The sequence below is a fragment of the Dipodomys ordii genome, unplaced genomic scaffold (genome assembly GCF_000151885.1).
Source record: "Dipodomys ordii isolate 6190 unplaced genomic scaffold, Dord_2.0 Scaffold143, whole genome shotgun sequence".
NCBI classification, from domain to species: Eukaryota; Metazoa; Chordata; class Mammalia; order Rodentia; family Heteromyidae; genus Dipodomys; species Dipodomys ordii.
In genome coordinates this window covers 95,112-112,780 of record NW_012267359.1, presented here as the reverse complement: position 1 = coordinate 112,780, position 17,669 = coordinate 95,112, and the positions used below count along the sequence as shown (strand labels likewise).

The following is a 17,669-nucleotide window of genomic DNA, read 5'->3' as shown; positions in this document are numbered from 1 at the left end:
CCAGGTCTCCAGCTCTAGCTTTGTGTGGAGTAAGAAACGAGATTGGAGAGGTTAAAGAAAGAAAAACAGATTTTTCAAAAAGAAGTAGGAAGAGAAGTAAGTTAGGAGGAGAAGAGAAAGGCTTGCTTGGGAATGCATTGAGCCAGGGGAAAGATGGACAGCTATGAATCTGAGCAGGATAATGAGAGTAACTAAAGACTGTAAATTATAATCATACTGAATAACCAGTTTGGAGAAATACATGTCACTGTGAAAAGTTTAGGTTGGAGAGACACCCAGGTGTCAGGATCCCCTTCCAGAGGTAGATTCCTTCCCTGCCCTGAACTGCTAATCCCAGGGAACCTCCGACAAGTAATTTCATCCTTCATGTTTGCTCTGTTTTGTTTTTTTACTTCCGCCCCATGCAAATAAATGATTCCTAGTTATCCACTCGGATTGAGATAGAAGCAGAACCTGTGGTGTTCTTAAAGATGCGTCCTGCACACAAATAAAGGAGCAGATCCCTCATGGAGTGAGTCTGAATTCAGGAGAAAGAGTTTCAGCAAAGCTTTTTCCATTCTGCCCCCCCCACCCCAAGCACACACTCAGCCTCTGGGCATATCTTTACTTAGTTGAAAATATTAGTAGCCATTACTGTATGTTTATTAGCCCAGAATTTAATTTGTTTGGGATTTTTTTTCCACCCCTAGTTTATTTCTTAGTGAGTTTTTTGTGCCGGGCGGTTGGTACTGGGGTTTGAACTCACTCAGCTTGCTCAGTTAACACTCTAACACTGGAGCCATATCTCTAGTCTTACTTTTTGCTTATCATTTTTGGAATAGAGTATAGGGAACTTTTCTGCCCAGGCTGGCTTTGAACCACAATCCTATAGATCTCAGCCTCTTCCTCAGTAGTATTATAGGCATGAACCACTGGTACCTAGCTAATTTCTTACTTTCAGTGTATTGTATTTTAGAAATACAAGGTGGAAAAGATTAACAAACTTCTTATTTAATATTTTGTAGTTATTTATAGTTATTTATATTCAGAAATATATAAGTTGTACTTCCTTTGGCCCCTGCTTTTTTTTTTAATTCTTCCTATTTAGGAGCACATGTATATACAGGAAGGAATATATTTATATAGAGAGGAACTGGCATAGACAAAAATGTATAGGATTCTATCTCAACTATAATAGCTGGATGTGATGGTGTGTGGCTGTCACCTCAGCTGTGTGAGAAACGTAAATAACAGTATTCATGGTTCAAAGCAAGTCTGGACATAAAGTAAAACCCTACTTCAAGTATACTCAGACCAATAAATGCTGAGGGGGGGGGGAAATGGCTCAAGTGTTAGTGTTTGCCTAGCACGCACAGTGCCCTAGGTTCAAATCTCAGTATTGCCAGGGGAAAAAAAGATAAATAATTAGAACATCTCCAAATTGAGACTTTTTCAAATATACCATTCCCTGATTCTGTGGTTTGTCTTCTTTTTTCTCTCTTTCTGTCCCTCCTTCCCTTCCTCCCTCCGTCTTCCTCCTTCTCTCCCTCCATTTCCCTCCCTCCCTCCCTCCTTTCCTCCGTTCCTCCCTTCCTTCCTTTTCTTCCTTTCCTTCCTTTTCTTCCTTTCTTGGTATTGTGGTTTGAACTCTTGGCCTTGCACTCTTGCCATTCCTCCCTCCACTTCTAACTTTTTGCTGGTTAATTGAAGATCTGTCTGGGTGGACCATTTTTGAACTGCAATATTCTCAGAGCTCAACCTCCTGAGTACCTAGGATTGAGACACCACTATTCAGCTTTTTATTTTCTTCACATGGGTTCTGGAACTATATATTAACAAATTCCGAAGCTAAACAGAAAATGTTACTGGTCATTACTGTTGTTCAAAATCTGAATCTTGAAAGCTGTTTGCTCTCTAGGTTACAATGCAGGTGACATAAGGTTCAGGCAGGTGGTGGTAGTTTGCCACATGGAAAGGGCAAAATTTTACCTTCCAGTTCCTTTCATGACCACACAGATGGGGAATCCAATGTCTCACTTTCTCCAGATTTCACCTTTAGCTAGTGTGTACTCATTTATTTTATGCTGATAAGGTAAGAGGTTCTTGGCCAACAAGCTCATGCTTGTGTTTCTTGATGTCTGGCTTAGGATGAGGAAGACTCTTTTGTCATGAAAGCCATCATCCATGCCATCAACGATGACAATGTTCCAGGCTTGCAGCACCTGCTGGGCTCATTGTCCAACTACGATGTTAACCAACCCAACAAGGTAGGATTTTCTTCTCCCTGGGCTGGTGGGTGGGTATGTCACTGTGACAGTGAACCTTCAAGTCCCCATCTTGAAGGTCATTAGAATGCTTTCCATTCTCCCTTCCATTTGGAACTTTCATACTATGGGACAAAACCCACTCCTGTTAATTTTAACTTGAGTTACACAGAAGGGCTTCTTACATCTAAGGCTTTCTTTTATTCTCCAACTGTTCTGCAGCCCCTGATGTGTGTGTGTGTGTGCGCGTGCATGCGTGTGTGTGCACGCACGCTTAGGGCCTGGGAGCTCAAGGCTGGCACTGTACCACTTTAGCCATAGTTGTACTTCCTGATAGGGCTCACTATGAACTTTGACCGTCAGAGCTCAGCCTCCTGATTACAGACATGTACCACTGGGCCCAGCTACTCCTGACATTTTGGACCTTCCCATCTTGAAAGTGACAGTGTCACTTTTGATTGTGAATCCAAAGGGAAGAGGGACTGCTTGACCTTCTGACTGTCTCTCTTTCTGTCAGCCACAACTCAGTTTGTAGAGACCCAGGAGATTTGTGGGAACAATGGAGATAAGTTTGGGCTTTTCCTTTCTTCCTAAACCTGAAAAATCATACTTTCTTCTCATCTTTTCCAGCATGGGACTCCTCCATTACTCATCGCTGCTGGCTGTGGCAATATTCAGATACTTCAGCTACTCATTAAGAGAGGATCAAGAATTGATGTCCAGGATAAGGTGAGTTCTAATTTATTGAAAAGGAGTTATTCTTTTATATGTTTCTAAATGGCTCCTGATCACAGGAGTCATAGAAGGTAAATATGCCCTAATTTGTTTCTGTTTCCTATAAAGGAATGTGTATTGCTTGTTGTTCAGTGTGGCACTTGTGTTAGGAAAAGACTCTGATTTTCTTGTCCTGGGCCCTGCAGCTTCATATCAGCATTTCTTTGTTCATCCTCCTGACTGTCCTCTTTACTGACCAGGATTCGCTGAAAGGTTTTGAGATCACACTTGGAAAGGTTTTCATTATTTGATTAATATAGTAGAAATGCACTTGCCTATATATTTATTATACACTGAATTAAGTTGACACACTTGGAGGTTTAGATCACTTTCGAAGTATAAATAATACCGTTAACAACTGTGATCATTGCAAGCAGCTGTTCTCAGTTGCCATAGGCTTTTGTTATTGTTATTGTTATTGTTGTAGCACCAGGCTTTGAACTTAGGGCCTTACACTTGCTAGACAAAAACTCCACCACTTGAGCCATGACCCCAGCCTATGCAATAGACTGTCAACATGGGTCCATCTCTCCCTATCCAGTATAGTCAGCCCTGCCTATCCACGGGCTATATAACCATTGATTCAACCAATTGTAGATGGAAAATATCAAGGAAGAAAATTCCAGGAAGTATTCCTTGTTATTCTGTAAATAATATGGTAATTTTTCCATCCTGTTGACTATTGTGAGTAATCTCAACTTGATTTAAAGTATATGTGAGGCTGTGTATGGGTTATATGCCAATAATACACCATTGTAGAAGGTAATTGAGCATACAGAAAAATGGAACTTGAGGGGATGGAGGAGGTTGGGAAAAGATGGTGGAGAACAGGGGAAGGGATGACATTGATAACATGGATTACACTCATAAACTGACAGATTAGGGGCTGGGAAGGTGGCTCAGTGGTAGAGTGCTTGCCTTGCATGCATGAGACCCTGGGTTCGATTCCTCAGCACCACATAAGCAGAAAAAGCCAGAAGTGGAGCTTGGCTCAAGTGGTAGAGTGCTAGTCTTGAGCTGAAGAGCTGAGGGACAGCACCCAGGCCCAGAGTTCAGGCCCCATGACTGGCAAAAAAAAAAAATCAAATAAACTGACAAGTTAAAACTGAAACCTCTTTGCCCAACTACTTAAACATTAAAACAAAGAAAACAAAAAAAGTGGGGTGAGGGGTAGACTTTAGCATTTATGGATTTTGGTATATCATGGAGAGTTCTGGAATCATCCTCTGCAGGTACTGAAAGCTGACTCTACAAGGAATGCTAATAAGAGGTTGAAATGAGAGTTTTACATTATTAAAATAAATAAAAGTAGAGCCTGGAATCCTGGCTACTCAGGAGGCTGAGATCTGAGAATCACAGTTCAAATCTAACCTGGGCAGGAAAGTTAGCGAGACTCTTATCTCCAGTTCACCACCAGAAAACCAGAAGTGGAACTGTGGCTCAAAATGGTAGAGCACTAGCCTTGAGCAGAAAAGCTCAGGGATAGTGCCCAGGTCCTGAGTCCAAGCCCCATGATGGACAATAATAATAATTATAATAATAATGACAATAAATTGATCAATAAGCAATAAAGTTAGTTTCAAAGGTATTAGGGAGAAACCCCGTGCTGAACTTCCTCTATTGCAACACCTTTGACAACTGTGGTGCAGTTGTCAGAACCAGTGCTTCCTCTGGCTTGTGGCCTCCTAGGAATGGACACGTGCATTCATATCTGGGAGTTCTCTAGACATATGACTGTGTTGGCTTCATGCAGGGTGGATCCAATGCCATCTACTGGGCCTCTCGTCATGGCCATGTGGATACTCTGAAATTTCTCAATGAGAACAAATGCCCTCTGGATGTGAAAGACAAGGTAAGGCCTCTACTCTTTAGAGAAAATAGTAAAAGGATACATTTTAGTTCTGGTCTACCAGAACTAAAGAATAAGGACCTTAAGAATTCAGGATAATACCCTCCTGCAGATAATTTAAGGTAGAAGTTACTTTGTATCCGTGGCTCAATCTAATGTTAAAAATCTGCCTTAAATTGAAATCTGTAAAATTGTTACCATAAAATGCAAGTAGTGAATTATCTGCCATAACACACGCTCTCTATTGCAGATGTTTAGATTCACTGTGCTGTGGAAGCACCTACCATTCTCATCCTCTTTTCAGTGGCTCACCAATCTGAGTTTACACATCACTGGCACTAGTGGATTAATAGGGTGATCACATAAAGTAAGGATTTGGAGTACATATATATTAATATATGTTCATTTTATTCAGTCTGTACCAGAATCTTGTACACTAATTGGCATTTCTGGAACCAGACTCAAGCTAGGATTCCTACCTTTTCATTCATTAGTCATTCTACTGTATATTATTTCTCTGCTTCCAAAGCTCATTTCTGATGTTTAGTCAAGGCGGCCATATGTGATTGCATAGGTCATTCACTAAACCATGTTCACTGAACCATAGTTTCTATCACTGAGACAAAACACCCGAGGGTATCAATTCAAAAGGAGGAAAGGTTTATTTTGGCTCATGGTTCTAGAAGTCATGGTTCATGGCCAGTAGCTCTATTGCTTTTGGAAAGTTGTGGTTTGGAGTGTATGACGGGACAAAACTGTTCACTTCATGACACCTGGAGGCAAAGAGGAAGAAAAGCAGAGGCCAGAGTTTTAATATCCCTTTCAAGGGCATGCCCCCAGGGATAACTTTAAGACCAGAGACATGAACTAGCCCCCACCCCCTATAGGCCACACACCACCCAGCAGTACAGCACCACAGGTAGCATTCAACACATGGGCCTTTAGGAGACATATAAGATTCTTACCCAAAAAGGTCAGATAATGTGATGTCAGGAAAATGAACCATTAGATGTGTATTTTAATGTTTTTTTCTTTCATGCATGTGTTTCTAACGCATTTATAAGATTATCTCTTTGTTGCTTTGTATGTCCCTCCCCCACAGTATAACCCCTGCTTTCACTATATTTGATGTCAGTATAACTTGTGGAGGAGATGGATGGGGAAAAACCAGTTGTTTAAGGATACAGGTGGACCTGTTGCAACAATGAGAAGTACAAGTTGTCATGTCCAAAACGAGCTTTACAATGTCGGTGCGGGGCGGGGAGGGGGGAGAAGGAGAAGGATTGTGATTGGGGGGGAGGGGGGAGGCTGGGAAGGGATGTGAAGGGTAAACAAAGGAGGAGGCTGCAATGCTTGGTAAGAAATGTACGCATTATCCTGCCCATGTAATTGTAACTCCTCTGTACAGCATGTTCACAAATAAAATAAAATTAAAAAAAAAAGATTCTTACCCATTCACAAATTTGTCACTGTAGTTTTCTGGCATTTGGTAATCAAATAACTTGTTCTGACTACTTTAGGTTAGTTTTTTTTGACTTTTTTTTCAGGGGAAGATTGAAGTATCTTAAAGGAGGTATACTTATTATTCGCTAATAAAATTTGTTGTATGAGCAGATTCTTTAAAAATCTCCCAAGAATGTAGGAAATAACTAGATCCCCCAAACATCCACGGACACAAGAAACCTGTTAATAAATAAAACTGTACATTGAAGTAACTGCCATTTGGTGAACCTAATAATAAAAGCAGAATTTATTTGGTGTGTTTTTAGAAAGAGAGGAAGGAAGGGAGGGAAACAAACAGGTAATACCAGTGATTCATACCTATACTCCTGGATACTTGGAAGGCTGAGAATGTGGGCGATCACAGTTCAAGGTTCAAGACCAGGCAGAGCAGAAACGTTCTCAAACACTTGTTCTCAACCCCTAGCTGGACTTCATAGTGCATACCTATTATTCTAAGCTACATGAGGCTAAGATGAGGAGGATTATAGTACCAGGCCAGCTGGGGTAGAAAAGTTCAAGAGACCCCCATCTCTATGGAGGGAAGGTGGGTACACTGACAGGTACCTGTGGATGAAAAGCCCATAGTAGGCACATGCCTGAGGGACAAGGAGACCATAGCTCAAAAATAACAATTGGAGAAATCAGGGCTGCTTCTATGGCCTGAAAGAGAGGACAAAATGCCTTACCAACAGGAAGAGTGTGGACCAGCCATGCTTGAGAGGGGCCCTGTGCTGTGTTCTCCACAGCCCCTCTGAATGCTCTGCTTCTTTTGCAGTCTGGAGAGACAGCCCTCCACGTGGCAGCTCGCTATGGCCATGCCGATGTGGTCCAGCTTCTGTGCAGCTTTGGCTCAAATCCCAATTTCCAGGACAAGGTGGGTCGTGACTGCTGCTGGGCTCACCCCCTCTGCTCTCTGCATCTACACACAGGCTGCTGAGAGTACCGTGGACTCCTTTGGAGTCAGGTTCTTGTTGTCTATTACTGAGACAGGTTCTCACATGCAGTGCTGTAACTTTCCCATGTTTTCCCTAAGTTACATACCCAATTGTAACCACCACCCCGTCCCACTTGTCAGAGACAGAATTGGGTCTGTTGAGGTGGACTGGAAACATCCAGACCTCAAGGTCCTGAGCAGTTTCCTTGATTCCTTAGAATATAGTTATCCTGAGTTCTCCCTTGTCAGAGCAGTGACTGTCCTGACTCATCTTTGTCTTCCTTCCATGTCAGAAATCTTGGAGGCTGAAGAATTCTTGCTCAGAGAAACGTTCTCTCCTCCTATTAATAGTTTCAGATAAAGTTAAATGAAGGCAGTTCTGCAAGCAGGATGCTATAAAGCTACCCACATGGAGGCCCTATTGTTTAGGAAAGCTGAGCTCAGGGTTCCAGTGGGCTCCCGAAAGTCATTTGACAGTAATGTGCTGAGAAAGTCAAATTCATGCAACGCTAAGTATTCAGGAAAGAGAAGAAGGATGAAATATTGGCCCTGTTCTTAATCACAGTGGCTCACTCTGGTGTAATTATTTCAGATGACTATTTCTCCCCTTAGCTGCGATTGCCTTCTCTCCACACCCTTGATCTGCCCTTGCTGCAGGATTTGACTGGGGCTGACCCTACCTTGTACTTTTCCCCCATGGATGCATTCTCTTCCTCTGTGCCCTTGTGTCCGGTTAGGAAGAAGAAACCCCCCTGCACTGTGCAGCCTGGCATGGCTACTACTCGGTGGCCAAATCCCTTTGCGAAGCAGGCTGTAACGTGAATGTCAAGAACCGAGAAGGAGAGACGCCACTGCTGACAGCCTCGGCCAGGGGCTACCATGACATTGTGGAATGTCTGGCTGAACATGGAGCTGACCTCAATGCCTCTGACAAGGTGATTAATGGGCCACACATACTGAGAATTGATCTGGGGATTTGTATCTCTGAGATAACCAAGTATCATTATTAATTTTCTTGTTTGGTCAGGGACAGCACTTCACTACTTCATGTTTGCTAAGTAGGTACTGTACCTCATGAACCACACCGTCAGCTCATTTTGCTTTATCTTTAAGATAGGGTCTTCTCTTTTGGCCTCATCCTTCGGGGAATCTCCATCCTTCTATTTTTGCTTCCTGCTGTAGCTAGAATGGCAGGCATTTCTCTTGGTTGATTGAGGTTTCATGAACTATTTGTCCAGGCTGGCCTCCAACCATGATTCTCCCAATCTTTATCTCCTAAATAGCTAGATGTGTGCCACCTACTCCAGGCTAATGAAAATTTCTGTTTTTTGTTTTAGTCATGTATATTCATATGTGGCTTTAAAAAACAAAGCAAAACAAAACTGAGGAACTGGTCAAGATATTTTCTTCCTTTCGTAGCTTTAGAGCAGGTACTATGATGACTGAATCTGACATTCCTCAGTGGGGATTTAAACTGGCAGTGTAGTGTTTATTTTCAGATTTACAAGGAAACAAGGTGGTTTTGTTAGACAAACTCTTGTCTGACAGTTGTAGACTAGTTGTTTTCTTTTGGCCTAAGCAAATTCAGCATAATGTTTTTATGATGAACTTGTACTTAAAATGAGGCTGTGGCTGTGATATAGCTGTAGCCAGTTAGAGTTAGGATTCAGTTACTTTAGTAACTTGGTTTGTGAAGTCTTGTCCTGGTAGGGAGCAGCGGTTCTCAGGGCGGACTTTGTGTGTGTGTGTGTGTGTGTGTGTGTGTGTGTGTGCACGCACGTACACGCCAATCCTGAGGCTTGACTCAGGGCATGAACCTTGTCCCTGCTTTTTCACCTAAGGCTTAAGCCACAGGTACTTTTCTGGCTTTTTTGATGGTTAATTGGAGATAAGAGTCCTCAGGACTTTTATTCATGGACTGACGTTGAACTGTGATCCTCAGATCTCAGCTTCCTGAATAGCCAAGATAACAAGTGTGAGCCACTAGCACCTGGCTGTCCCCAGAGACTTGGTAATATCTGGAGACTTTTTTTTTTGGTCACAACTTGGGGAGGGATGGCACTGGAATCTAGTAGATTAAGGTCAGTGTTACTACTAGCATCTTACCACCCATGAGAACTCTATCACAGGCAGTGACCCCACCCCTGTGGCCTCAGTTCTGAATGGAGAAACTCATACAGATAAGAGACAGAAATGCTTCAGAATTTCCCTGTCTCTCAATCCTCTGCAATAAGTAGAATGGGTTCCTAGGTTCTTTGTATGGCATGTAGGGGCAAAGCAAGTTATACCTGCCTCCCTACATGCAAACTATTCTTTGTCACTTTATCAGTTTCTCTTGGTTCAAAAATGAAATAATTGAGGCTGCTTAGTATTTCAGAACAAAGGTTTTTAAAAGTGGTTTTTAGGCCAGAGCATGGTGGAACAAGCCTTTAATTCTAGCTATTCAGGAGGCATATATAAGACGATCACATTTTGACTAGCCTAGGCAAAAGGTAGTGAGAATTTATCCTATGAACAAGCCAGGCATGGTGGCCTATGCTTATTATCCAAGTTGCTGTAGAAGCAGAGGTAGGAGGATCATGCTCTGAAGTCAGCCTTGGCAAAAGCATGAGACATAATATCAAAGCCAACTAAAAGCAAAATGAAAAGTGAATCACTGTGAATGTGGCTCAAGTGGTAGAGCACTGGCTGGCAATGTGAAGAGCCAAGTTCAATCCCCTGTACCACACACCTAACCAAACAAGAAAGAAAATAAATGATTAAAATGAAATTTAAAAAGATTTCCTTTTTGTCAACATTGGGTTATCAATCATTTCTTAATGTCTTATTGATTCAGAGTCTCACAGAAAGGAAGGTTCTTAGGCCGTAATTATTCAGCATGGAATAGATACAGCGTCATACCCTTCCAAAGTAGATATGATGACTTATGGAGGCAGGGGTTGCTGGTCTTGAGCTTGAACCCAGGGCCTGGGTGCTGTCCCTGAGCACCACTGAGCACTAGCTCAAGGATTGTGCTTTGCCTCTTGAGCCTCAGTGCCATTATGGTCGTTAATTGGACTTTCCCACCTGGGCTGGCTTTGAATCACGATCTTCAAATCTCACCCTTCTGAATAGTTCAGATTGCAGGCATGAGCCACTAGCACCAGGCTGAATTGATAACTTTTGTAACCTCTGTCGGGCGTTGTAGTAGTGATCCTGCTATCAGTGAAGCCTCCACACTTGGGTGCAGAGGTGGGGATGGGGTGGAGATGGACAGACAGAGGCCACCTATCCAAATGAGAAGCACTCATGGAGCTGGCTGTGTTTCAGGATGGACACATCGCCCTGCATCTCGCTGTGAGGCGCTGTCAGGTGGAAGTCATGAAGGCTCTTCTCAGCCACGGGTGTTCTGTGGATTTCCAGGACAGGCATGGCAACACACCACTCCACGTGGCCTGCAAAGATGGCAATGTGCCTATTGTGGTGGCCCTCTGTGAGGCAGGCTGCAATTTGGACATCTCAAACAAGGTGAGTATGGAGGACAGATCCCCACGCATCCTACCTCAATCTGTCCAGCCACCTGTTTCTGGATTTGGGCCAAATACCTGCTGATATCTCTTCAGTATTCACACAAACTTGCATTGTATAGCTGCATCACAAACTTGCATTGTATAGCTATGTTGTGTGTGTGTGTGTGTGTGTGTGTGTGTGTGTGTGTGTATTGGGACTTGAACTCAGGGAATTGGTGCTGTAGTGTTTTTTGCTCAAGGCTGGCACTTTACCATGGGAATCACAGCTCCACTTCTGGCTTCTTGCTAGTGAGTGAGAGATAATAGTCTTAGAATTTCCTCTCCGGGCTGTTTTCAAATCATGATCCTCATATCTCAGCCTCCTGAATCACTAGGACTACAGGTATGAGCAATTAGCACCCAGCTCCATCTAAATTTTCACATGAATAGGTGTGTGCGCTTAGCCCTGGTGATGAACAGCAAGCGCCTTTGTGCTAACACTGTGTTAACAAAGTCTAACAGGAATTAATCTTTGATAGTGGAGACTAAAAGGGACATACAGTAAAAGCAGTGTTTTATTATGATTTGTTTGAGGTAAAAGAATTAATATCTAAGACAACTAGAATATTATATGTAAAAAGGATTCCTTTTGCAATTATATGACTAATTATAATGGAAGTTGCAGATGGTAACCTTTATGTTGTGGGAGTCTGAAGACAGTATTCTAAGTCTCAGGCATTGCCCACTGGCTGCTAATTCCTTTCTTATCTGGCCAGTCTAGTCCTTTGAGACTTACCAACTCATAAAAGACAGGCATTAACCACTTCCCACTTTAGAACCTAATGACCTACTCACCTCCCACTAGGCCCAACTCCCAAGCTTCTACCTCCAACTGTTACTTCATTGTGAACCAAGTCTTAGTGTATGTCCACCTTTGGTGGACAAACAGTATCCATACTGTTCTTCCTCCTCTTCTCCTCTCCCTTCCCTTTTCTTTCCCTTCTTGAAAAAAAATGGTCTCGACATATTTAAAATGTGTGCAAAAAGTAAAGGGAAGACATTCCCACCAAATCATGGCCAACCTATCTTTCTGTAGTTTCTCAAGCAGCTGGCTGTTGGCCTGGTCACAGCCCAGTGGTACCCACCTTCCTCAGGCACCCCATCTCTCTTTTCCTGTGGCATCGTCTCCTCTTTTTCTTGCTAGATTAGATTCCCTCAGAGATAAAGATGACTGCTCAAACAGTACTCCTGTCACAATATGTGACAAGTTATTGTCACTGTCTTTATGAGCATTGAAGACAGTTGACATTTATTTATGCTTCCCTCTTGTCACACAAAGAGCAGGACAGTGGCTGTTGAACATGGCTGAGTTAACAAATATAGCAGAGAAGGAAAGAGATAATGCAGAGTGTCACCAAGACACACCTTGGACACACATGGGTACAGGAGCAAAGGCTCTGTGCCCATCTAGTACCGCTGTGGGCCCTTCTTACACACCACTGTGCCAGACATGGGGTGAGGAGCTTGTGGAAGCCAGACTGAGAGGTTCCACCCTCAGGCTTCATGGAGACAGATGTGTGTACTTTCTCAGGATCTTGTGTTGTCATGGCTACACGGATGGAATCAGAAAGGTTCTCTGGATGTTACAAAACCATTAGGGCTGTGCTTGATAAAGAGATCAGAACAGCCAATTTCATACTGAGCACTGCATGTTTGTCCATTGAGGACTACAGGATATACAGAAGGGACACAGGGCAGGTGGAGGAAGAAAGGGAGAAGATTAAACTGGAAAGGAATGAGGGGTTTAGACAGTGAAGAGCTTGGAATATAATTGAGTTCTTCAAAAGAACCAGTTTTGTAACTAGAGGCATGCTTAAGTGGCAGAACACCAGCCATGGCAGAAAAGCAGAGTGAGAGCTCAAGACCTTGATTTCAAGCCCTAGTACTGGCACAAAAAGGGGAAAAAAGGAGGAGGTCAATTATTTGCTTGTGCTGTTTCTTCCCTGTTTCTCGTCCCTTTTATAAAAAAAAAAAACCCCTACATATTCTAGAACTATAGTTATAACTTTATTTCATCTCCACACATTTCATCTTGATTTTCAAATCCTTTCTCCTCACATTAAATTTATGATATTTGAAAACCTGATGATGTCTACTTTCTAAATCACTGGAGAGATCAAAATCAACAAAATATGTATGGTTGCACCCATTGTAGCATCGTTTATAAGAAGCAGGAACTGGCCAGGTGTTAGTGCTCACACCTGTAATCTTAGCTACTCATAAGGTTGAGATCTGAACATCAAGAGTTGAAGCCAGCCTGGAGAGAAAAGTCCCTGAGACGCTTATCTCTAGTTAACCACCAAAAGTCTGGGAGCAGAGCTGTAGCTCAAATGGTAGAGTGCTAGCCTTGCATGAAATAGCTAAGGGGAAAGCACCCAGGCCCTGAGTTCAAATAAAAATAAATGAATAAATAAAATAGGAAGGCACTGGAATCCCCTTTAAGTGTCTGTCTCAGGTAAGAAGTGAATCATGACATGGCCATATAATGGGAATTCAGGAGCACAGAACAAATTTACGTCCATTGTTGGTTGACTAAAGCAATGGACAGAAGAATGCAGAGGATGATCACATCTTGGCTCATACGTAAGAGACAACTTTACATCAGAGCTTGAAGTACATCAAAATGTGAAGTTAGGGGAGGTGCTAAGCAGGGGAAGAGGTAGAATAAGGGCTGAGGATTTTAATTTTCTACCACATGGCCTTTTGTGTCGTTTGGATATTTTGTGTGAGCCTAAATGTCCAGTTCATAAGAAAACCCAACATGTACAAATCAACAGTACAAAACAGAGATTCCCAGATGATCAGTTCCCAGCCCCCTCAGTGTTTTGACCATTCTACCTTGGGCAAATGAAAACCTTACAGTTCTGCTCATGAGGAAGTTGAGCCCAAACAGCTCCATAGCCTTTGAGAAACATAATGCATGCAAATTAAAAGCAGGCTAATACTATTTATTTCATTCTTGCATAACCATGATTACTAACAGATGCATGTGGCTGTTGGGTATGCAGAACTTCCCAACCTTGGGCTCATACTGGACACTTCTGCCAGTACCACCTATTATCCTCTTTTTTTTAAAATAAGTTTTTTGTAAAAATACTGTACAGAGGGGTTACAGTTACATGAGCAAGGTAACGAGTACATTTCCTATCAAGCATTATTGCTTCCTCCTTTGTTTTTCCCCTACATCCCTTTCCTCCTACCTCCACCACTACAACTTCCCCTTCCCCCCTGCCTAAATTGAAAAGTTCATTTTTCAACATAGTGTCTTGTACATTTTATTGTGACAATGGGTCAAAAGTCCTGACGGTATCCAGTCACTGGTGGCTCACGCCTCCTAGCTACTCAGGAGGCCGAGATCTGAGGATTGAGATTCAAAGCCAGATTGTGCAGAACAATCTGTGAGACTCTTAGCTTCAATTAATCACCACACTGTCAAAAGTGGAGCTGTGGCAAGAGGTAGAGTGCCAGCCTTACGTGAAAAAAAGGTAAGGAGCAGCACCCAGTTTGAGTATAATCCCCAGAACTGGTGCATGCTCATTTAAAAGAAAATGGTTTTCTCCAGATACTCCCTTCTTTTCCTAACAATACCAACCCACTTGGAGCAGACCTGTGAAGACAGGTTGCCCCTGTAAAGAAACACAGTCCAACAGGAAAGCCTGAACTAGTATCCAAACCTTGGGGTTTCATCAAACACCTGAAATGCTCCTGATCGCTCCTGTACATTCACTACTATGCCAGGGCATACCGTTTGGGAACCACAGGCATAAAAACCATAGTGAGTCTGATCTTGAAATTTCTGCTCTTCCAAGTGTCATCGGCAGCTGTCCTCCCAGCCCTTACTCCCCGGCTATGTTTAAATTGAACTACAGTACAGATATCACTAGACCTTTGGGACCCTCCTGCCCTTGCCCCAGGCCTCCTTTCTTCCAGCACTGCAGCAAATCTAATGTCAATTACCTGTGACCAGCCTCATTGGATTATCAGTGGATGTCTTAATTTTCATGCCAGTTTTGAGGCTTGAACTCAGGGCCAGGTGCTGTCCCTTAGTGTTTTTGCTCAAGGCTAGCGCTCTACCACTCGAGCCTTAGCTCTATTTCTGGCATTTTGGTGGATAACTGAAGATGAGAGTCTCACCAACTCTCTTGCCCAGGCTGGCTTTGAACCGCAATCCTAAGATCTCAGTCTCAGAGTAGCTAGGATAGCAGGTGTGAGCCACCAACACTCAACTACCTTGGGCCTTTTGCTGGTTAATTGGACGTAAGAGTCCCATGGACTTTCCTGCCCAGGCTGGCTTTGAACCAAATCCAAATATCTTAGCCTCCTGAGTAGGTTGGGTTACAGGTGTGAACCACCAGCTCCTGACTTGAAGCTGCTATTTCAATGGCAAAGTACTTACAGAAGTTCTGCCTGGCTGTCCGGCCTCCTCTTTCTTGCTGGTGTTTCCCAGGTCCCTTCCTTAACACTGGGCTCTTGTAATACGTTCCCCACATCTGAAGCCAAAGGTTTCCGCAGCAACAACCATGAGAAGACGCTGTTATTTGTTTTCTCCTTCCAGTATGGACGAACACCTCTGCACCTTGCCTCCAACAACGGGATTCTGGACGTGGTCCGCTACCTCTGTCTAATGGGGGCCAACGTGGAGGCACTGACCTCAGTGAGTACCGGCTTGTGGCTGGAGAGGTACTGGGAACTTCTCCCTCCTCAGGGGTATGGGGGAAGGAATTCCTTGGCAACTGCATTGTAAAGCAGACAAGCTGCTATTACACTTTCTCTCCTCCACTGCAGTATGTAGACATTTGCCCACACAAACCCAGCTTAGTATCTAGTTAATGTTTTATCTTCTTGTTTCACCAGGCCCTGCTCTGCCAGCAATTCCCACTGGTTCTCACTGGCCTTTCTGTCCGTTCCGTTTCACAATGATGCAGTTTCCATTAGATATATGGACTTCTCTGTCTTAAGTGCTCCCAGGCAACCCCAGGGCATGGAGGCCCTTTGCATTCTGGGAGGAACTAGAGGATAAAGAAGCCTCCCCACCCCCAAGTGGGGTACAGATATACAATTGCCCCCCATCGCCCACACACACCCAGGCCATCATTAGGTAAAGAGCTGCCCTGTGCTGCTTAAAGAGCACACCTTTGCTGCTAAGCCTGAAATACCATTTGAAGTGAGATGTATTCAATCCCCTGTGCTTCACACTCTCCACAGACACTCAGCAGAAGAAACCCTTTAATTGGCATTCCAAGAAGTGCCAAAAAATAAAAAAACAAAATAACCCTAGCTATGCAGGCCACTGGGACCTGAAGCCAGGTAGGCAGAAAAGTGCAGGTGATTCCATCTCCAAGTTAACCAGCAAAAAGCCAGGCTGGGGGCCTGTGTCAAGTGGTAAAGCACCAGCCAAGTAAGCAAAGAGAGTATGAGACCCTGAATTCAAACTCTGGAACTGTTGCAAGGGGTGGGGGGAAGTGCCAAAGAAAATTAGGCTTTGACTGACACAATAAAGTTACAGTTTTATTGCCACCTTTGTGTTGCTGGTGGTGCAAGAGTAAGTCTTCTATCCAGGCTTGTGTGGAAGGGACAGTCCTGAAATTCAGAGCTTTGCTGATATGCAGTGATTCATTAAGAAGATCAACTGTGTCCCTAAGGCTCAAAGTGGAGCCTCATTTGTTGGCGATCACCAAGGGGTTAGCAGACTGTCTCACAGGGCCTAGTCTAGCCTGTGTGTGTGTGTGTGTGTGTGTGTGTGTGTGTGTGTGTGTGTGTGTGTGTGTGTGTGTGTGTGTGTGTGTGTGTGTGTACTGGGACTTGAATCAGAGCCTGGACACTGTCCCTTAGTGTTTTTGTTCAAGGCTGGTACTCTATCCACTTGATCCTTACTTCCCTTCCAGCTTGAAGATAAGAGTCTTACAGACTTTCCTACACAGGCTGGCTTCAAACTGTATACTCAAATCCTCATATCTCCACCTGCTGAGAAGCTAGATCTATAGAGTCACTGCCCACAGCTCCATGCTCTTTTTGTTTTTTAAAGCTCTGTTGGACCCCTGCAGCCAGGCCCAGTTATTTACTCATCATCTCTGGCAATGCAGGCTGCTTCGTTAGAGGTAGTTGTAACTGAGGCCATTTAACCACAATGGACTTTGTAGAGGACATGGCTGTGGTCTAGTATATTTCTTCCCCCACCGTGCTCATGTTTTGCAGAGAGCTCTGTGCAGCATTGGGCTCGCTTTTGTGCTCGCTTTGCAGGCCCAGTTTTGCACACAATGTTTTGCATGTGATTTGACCTCTTCTTAGCATATCTCCTCCCCCACTGCATCCTTCACCCACTGAGAAAGGCCACACCCTGCTGTGCATAGCACACAGTATGGTTCCCCCGTGATAATTCATTATATGCATTTATTCTTAGATGGTGCCTCATACAGAAAAACATTAGCAAGTAATCTTCGAAGATGTGAGCAGAAGATCTGGTCAAATCTAGCGTTATAGGTTGGGATTTCTCTGTGTGGCCTCTGGCTCCACAGAGTCCCTCTGTGAGCCCATGGTCCTCTCCTTCTTCCCATCCCTATGGTCATCTCCTTGGTCACCACCCATCACCCCTCTTCAGGATGCCCACAGGTGCAGCTCTGTGTTCTGCTCCCTTCCTGGTCCCTGGAGAGGTTCATCCTGTTATGGAATTCCATTGTGAGAAACAGAGAAGCCACATTTTGAGAGACTTGAGTCAGGAGTCTTTATTAGAAATCCAGTGACTATGAGCAGACACATGTACCCCCAAAACTTGTAGCCCCCAATACACTTAATACTGTTAGGAGACTTGAGTCATGAGA

General features: G+C 43.6%; 1 protein-coding gene across 2 annotated transcripts in view; it reads left to right on the top strand.

Annotated features, from left to right (window-relative positions):
* Positions 1 to 17,669, top strand: part of Dapk1 (death-associated protein kinase 1) — a 194,424-nt gene that overhangs the window by 139,274 nt on the left and 37,481 nt on the right. For both annotated transcript variants that reach the window (XM_013031803.1, XM_013031804.1), the window contains exons 12-18: positions 2,127 to 2,246; positions 2,874 to 2,972; positions 4,771 to 4,869; positions 7,145 to 7,243; positions 8,041 to 8,238; positions 10,613 to 10,810; positions 15,407 to 15,505. In XM_013031803.1, coding sequence (XP_012887257.1) covers positions 2,127 to 2,246; positions 2,874 to 2,972; positions 4,771 to 4,869; positions 7,145 to 7,243; positions 8,041 to 8,238; positions 10,613 to 10,810; positions 15,407 to 15,505 — 912 coding nt within the window. The remainder of the gene's footprint in view (positions 1 to 2,126; positions 2,247 to 2,873; positions 2,973 to 4,770; positions 4,870 to 7,144; positions 7,244 to 8,040; positions 8,239 to 10,612; positions 10,811 to 15,406; positions 15,506 to 17,669) is intronic.